The 6,246-nt window shown below is 41.1% G+C and overlaps 1 protein-coding gene across 2 annotated transcripts in view; it reads right to left on the reverse strand.

Annotated features, from left to right (window-relative positions):
- Positions 1–436: 436 nt before the first annotated feature.
- Positions 437–6,246, reverse strand: part of shha (sonic hedgehog signaling molecule a) — a 9,833-nt gene continuing 4,023 nt past the window's right edge. For both annotated transcript variants that reach the window (XM_007555623.2, XM_016673211.1), the window contains exons 2-3: positions 5,816–6,077; positions 437–2,152 (exon numbers count right to left, since the gene is read on the reverse strand). In XM_007555623.2, the coding sequence (XP_007555685.1) occupies positions 1,482–2,152; positions 5,816–6,077 (933 nt within the window). In that variant the 3' untranslated portion in view covers positions 437–1,481. The remainder of the gene's footprint in view (positions 2,153–5,815; positions 6,078–6,246) is intronic.

The following is a 6,246-nucleotide window of genomic DNA, read 5'->3' on the forward strand; positions in this document are numbered from 1 at the left end:
ACATTTCCTGCAGCCCGTGTTTGACCTGAAGCCGCCGACACCGGTGGCACAACAAACACGCTCCTGTTTAATCTGTCTGCACGTTGGGGAAGTTATTTGCAGAGGGCAGAGCTCGTTAAATTTGACATAGGCTCTCAACATTTCACAAGCACGCAAAAGGCAGTTCAAAGCGCAATATTCGTCTCTCTCTCTCTCCCTCTCTCTCTCTCTCTCTCTCTCTTTCTGTTTTTATTTTTTGTTCTTGAGTGTTCCGCCAATAATTCAAATAATCCAGCTAGAACTCAAAACGCCAGATTCTTGTTCATTATTGCCACACAGTTTGCAAATAGAAAATTGTATAATAAAGCTAACTTACGAGCTTTGGGAGGGGGGTGGGGGAGGATCTTCTTTATGTGGTGATTTTCTTAAATGGAACTCATTTAGACAAAGACAACTGCAAGTTTGAAGATTTTCTTTATCTCATTTTTGTAATAAACATATAAATAATAAACTCTAGACATTTCTTGACACATCGCCCTGTTATGAAAGTTAACTGGTATGGTAGAGACTATCCAGACATGTGCATCTGCCGCAGGTCATTTTCTATACATAGAAAACTATGTCCCTATTACAAAATATGAAAACAAAAAACAAAAATAACATTTTAGTACATTTACAAGAGTTACTTATTAATTTATTTAACGAAGTTGCTTCAGTACTACTTTAATGGTTACTGAACTGTCAAAATCTGCATTTTTTTTGACATGTTCATTTCCTCTGAAGAAAACAGAAAAAAAATAGAAACATACACACACACAAAAAAGCATAAAATGCAGACATGACACCAAAAATAATAAAATAAAACAAATAGCAGTACAAGAATTCCAATACTTTCCAAGCTACTGTATTTTTTTTTAAATTAAAATATATTCTCATATCTTACACTATTTCAAATAACGAAATGTGATTCGGCAGCAAATCTAATTTACATTTCTGTGTATAAAAATATAATTTATGGAACCCCGTAAAGTTTGTTCTATACCCCCAAAATATAACAGTCAGTTGCACATGTAAAGTGATCTTCTTCTCTGTCCAGTTATTTTTTTATTACTATTATTATTCATTTTTTATATTTTTTTTGTTGTTTTTCTTCTTTTTCAAATCTTTTTGCGTTTTGTAGTTGAGATATACAAAAATAGATTATGCACAATTTGCTGCTCGCATCGTTTCACAATCCATTTCTGTGACAGCAGCAGCAGAGTTCACATGAGAATAAATTATTCAAAGAGGATTTTTTTTTTAAGGCTCCATTCATTCATTGAAAGGGGACGCATCATGGAAAAGTCACTGAAATAAATATCCCAACTCCGCTGGGGCCTTTTTGTTCGTTTTTCTTTTCTTTTTTTTTATTTTAAGATCATTATTATTATTTAATATGTCATTCTACTGGATAGTTCGAGGGTCCTACTTGAGTCTGATTTTGTTCCTGGGGGGGGGGATTTTCAGCTTGGGTATGCTGACATCCCCAGTGGATGGATCGAGTGGTCGTCCAAGAGCCACGTCCCCAGCTGGTAAAGGAGTTTGGAGTACCAGTGCACCCCCTCGTTGTGCGCTCTGACCCGAGGCCGGGAGACGAACAGCGATGAGGACACCCAGTGGGCGATCCTAACGGGCGCCAGGGCCCAGTGCGCAAGCTCGTGGTCCTCGATCACAGCGTAACAGGACGCCAGAACCTGATCCACCACCACGGTCCCCTGTGCCGTCACGGGCGCGAAGGAGCCCTCGTGCTCTTGCGTGTAAATCCGGTTCACGTTCACGGCCACAACTCGACTCCGCTCCCCATCGTAGACGAACACCTTCTGTCCGGGTCGCACGTCGCTGGCGAACGTCGCCGACCGCGTGGAGTTCTCGCGGGCGACGAAGATGAGGTGCGCGGCAGTGAGGGTGATCTTCTGGCCCGTCTCGGTCTCGATCACGTAGAAGGTCCTCCTGGTGGTGGAGTCTCGGTCTATGAACATGATGAAGTCGGTGAAGATCGGGTTTCCGTCGCCGTCCGCAGCCAGGACTCTGTCCCCGGGTTGGAGGTCTCTGACCGGCTTCTTGGTGCCGTCCTGCAGGGTGACTGTGGAGGTTCCAGGGAAGCAGCCGCCTGACTTTGCTGCCACTGAATTTTCTGTTGGAATAAAAGTTTATGTAAAGTCATTACACTGACTCAAAAAAAACCCCAACAACAACAACAACAACAACAAAAAACACTTAAAATGTATTTTTTCTTGATTTTTTCCCCCTCAGCCTTCAGTCATATTGATTCATGCTTACTGAAGAGTGATGTTTTCCTTAAATCTGACAGTTCCTGTGGAACTCATAAGGTTTTAAGACGTGCTATAGCCACTATCAAAGAACTACATTTCTTTCCATTTTTTTCAGTCTTGACACATTTTGATGACCACCAAAGTTTTTTGCATATTTAAGCTCTTTCGGTTGCTTTGTATCACATGGGACCTGAAACATGAAAGTTCCTGTAAAATTAAAAAAACATTTAATTTATAATATAGCACATCCAACAAAACCTACTGAAGAAGGCACTTCTCTACAGATCTTTCAGAGTTCATTCATCTTCTTGGGCCTATATGCATTTTTATACTGATGCCAAACTGGCTTCTTCAAACAAGATGCATTCTAGCCTAAGCCTCATTTGTGTGTGGGTGTGTGTGTGTGTGTGAAATTAAAAGACGTAATCTCTTATAATAATCATCTTTACAAAAACACCTAAGAACTTCTTTTTTCTTGAACTTTTTCATTTTCCACAGATCTCAGTGCTCCTGCATGCTTGTCATAAAACAGCTGTCATTCAAAAGCCACTCAAGAACTAATTTCCCTCCCCCCCCCCTTTTTTTTTTTTTTTTTGTAGCCTTCAGACGTCTCGGTGTTCCTGTATGCATTTTGCATATTGATGCCCCGGAGGCTCCTTGATGTCAGATGTGTATTGGCTTGGCCTGTAAAACCTAAAAGCCTGGGCTCATCTATCCTTAATTAAAAAAAAAAAAGAAAGAAAAAAGCCCAATAAAGAACAAGCATTGTTATTCTAAATCAGCTTGGTGGATGGAGCTACTCTTCGTAAAGAACACTCACGCCTTTCCCAGCTTCTCTCCCCATATTTACTCAGGTGCAGAAACCTCCATGTGACAATTCACACAAATAGGCGACTCACAACTACTATTTACCCAGTGGAGCCACTTTTCCATGCCTCTCGAGTTGTAGATTTGAATTTAAATGAGTGGCCCCCGGACTCTTAAATGCTTGCTGTTGTGCAACATCAATACACACCCCCTCCACCACCACCCTGTCTACCGCCTCTCCTGGCTTTGTTGTCAGTCTTGATGACGATAATTTTGGCCTTGGTGGAAGCTCTTCACATACCAGTTTCTAGGATCATGCAGAAAAAAAAAAAACGAAAAAGGTGGGGTGGAGGAATAGGGGAAGGGGGGGATTCTACTCAGAATTTGGGGGCTTTTAATCTTCTTTTAAGGTTCCTGAGCATGAAATGAGGTGACGACTGCAAACCAGATTTGGCGAACATTGTTCGGCCAAATCCTTTCTGTAAAGTCGCATGACCCCTGATGACATGTCGGCCTGGAGCGTACTGTGATCTCAGAACGTGTGAGATGAATGAGGAATAAGGGATTTATCAATAAAGTGTGGACTGAGAGAAGCGCGACGGTTCATCTGTCAGTGGTAAAGGGAATTTAAGTGCGATGCAGTTAAGGCCTGGATTTTTAAAAATATATCTAACATGAGACAAAGCAGAAGCCAGGCATTTCTAAACGCAATACATCATTAAATTAAGTTGTTTTTTTTTTTTAATAAATGGGTTTCATCTGAAATATTTCTGTATCCTTTTCGTGGAGCTTTAGCTTTTCTGGGTCACAGCCAGCAGCCTTGTTGAGACTGCAGTGTGTTGTTCCCACTAGGAGACGGTGTGGGGCAATGTAAGATTAAGGAGTGAGCTGCATGGTAAATGCTTGCAAACGGATGATAGGTGCTCATACATCACTGCCTGAAATATTCCTGTGAAATTCCTTCCTCATCATCATTTGCACTGCCAGGAGGCATACGACGTTCATTAATCAGTCTCATTTGAGAACATTTTTAAACAGAAGACAATTATTTTTAATCTGCAGCCTCTGTGTTGCACCTGATTGACTGCTGTGGTTTTTTTTGTTTGTTTGTTTGTTTTCTTTTTAGACACCATGGGTTTGTTTTCTAAGCTTCCCGGAAAAGCATTGAGAAAAGAAAATTGCCTTATTTCTCTGAGACACAACTGATGACCAACCCTTTAAAAAAATGTAAGCCCTGTTTCTGTATATTTCGTTCTCGAAAACAGGTTTCAGGAATCAAACCCGAATATCTTTAGTCCAGGTCTGACTTGGTGATACACTGTGATTTGTTTAATGTTGCACAATATAAGGTTTGTCTTGATGCCCAAAAAAGTATTGAACATCTCCCTTTTTTCAGAAGCAGAATGTCGATTTCATAGTTGGTGTTAATTTAAAAAACCATTTGTGAAATACTCCCTAAACAATAATAATAAGAAGAATCTGAATTCAAATAAGTGGCTAATCTCTCTGAACGTTTATATTGTCTTACAATTCCCATTTTCCATTGACTAGACAACTTGGTGAGTTGTAGGAAACCAATTCAACAACAACTGACATTAAACCTTTTTTTTCCCCAAGCACTATCGTTGCCCCCTGACAGAATTACATCGTGGGCTGTGAGCCAAATTGACGTAATAATAATAAAAAACCCACTGGTAAGAGAGAGACAGGTACTCCTTCCTGGTACTGCTTGTTCCCCAACCCTAGCCTGTCTGCATGGTATATGGTTTGATTTGTCTCAAAAGTTAAACCTCTGCTCTGGAAATGATGCGACACCCAACTTGAAGTTGGAGATTGGAAATCCAGCATTGTTGGTTGTTCTTTTGCTGACAGCAATTAGCAAGGCTAAGTAATAAAGTCCCCCCCACCACCTATTTTTCTGGAGCTCATACTGAGACACAAGATAAATGTTTAAAAACACTTCATATCAGTTTTTTTTATGTGTGGCAGCCATGTTGGATACTGAATTTAGGGGATGTTATTGTTCCGTTTCTGTCACGAAAAACGGAACGTCCAACATTCAAGTACAAATATAGCATAGATGTGCCACCCTGAAGTTATTTATTCCCCCTCCTGGAAAACCTTTTGGATCATTACCAGGACAAACCTAGCGTTAACCAGTAGGACATTGTTTTAAAACAAATCTGCAGCCTTTATGTGTCGTCAGCTCCCCTCACTTTTCTTTGCAGGACCATCTGATAAGTCTAGAAAAAAAAAATCCTGAGCTGCACCTGCTTTTGAGGATTTATTTGCAGAGCAGTGTGCACCTCATAGCTCCCACCTTAATGCAACGTTGCAAGCAGGGGAGATCAATGAGGGGGGAGGGAGGGGGGTCATCACCATCCTATAAATTACCCCTACCCCACCTCCAGTAACAAGACACTTATGCATAATATTTTACATGAACATAAATTGAGAGGAGTAGTCAAGTTACATGACAAGTTACATTGTTGCTGTATTTGTTCATATAACTAAGTGTTTTTTTTTGTTTGGTTTTTTTTTTTTACCTTTAGAGCTGCATTAGGGAAATTTTTGAATTGTCACTCCCTCACCCACATATGTTGAGACAGTATTAGAGAATCTGCAATTCTATGACTTGATTTTGATCTTGGTCCCTATCTTCCCCCCCTCCCCCAAGCCACCGTCTTTTAAAATGTCCTGGAGACGCCCCTGCTTACCTGCTTTCACCGAGCAGTGGATGTGGGCCTTTGACTCATAGTAGACCCAGTCGAATCCGGCTTCCACGGCGAGCCTGGACAAGGTGCCATATTTGCTCTTGTCTCTGTCCGAGGTGGTGATGTCCACGGCCCTGCCCTCGTAGTGCAGGGACTCGTCGAAGTGGTGCCCGTCCTCGTCCCAGCCCTCTGTGACCCGGAGCTTCACCCCAGGCCACTGGTTCATCACAGAGATGGCCAGCGAGTTCAGCTTGTCCTTGCATCTCTGCAGCGGAGCAGAAATCGGGTAAATCAGCTGAAACCAATGCAGATCATTCGAATAAATTGAACTAAAAGCATATATATATTTTTATCTTATTGCCACATTTTCTCCATTATACATCTGCTTGCTTTTTGCTATTTTTTTTGTTTGTTTATATATATATATATATATA

The sequence above is a fragment of the Poecilia formosa genome, unplaced genomic scaffold (genome assembly GCF_000485575.1).
Source record: "Poecilia formosa unplaced genomic scaffold, Poecilia_formosa-5.1.2 Scaffold71, whole genome shotgun sequence".
NCBI lineage: Eukaryota > Metazoa > Chordata > Actinopteri > Cyprinodontiformes > Poeciliidae > Poecilia > Poecilia formosa.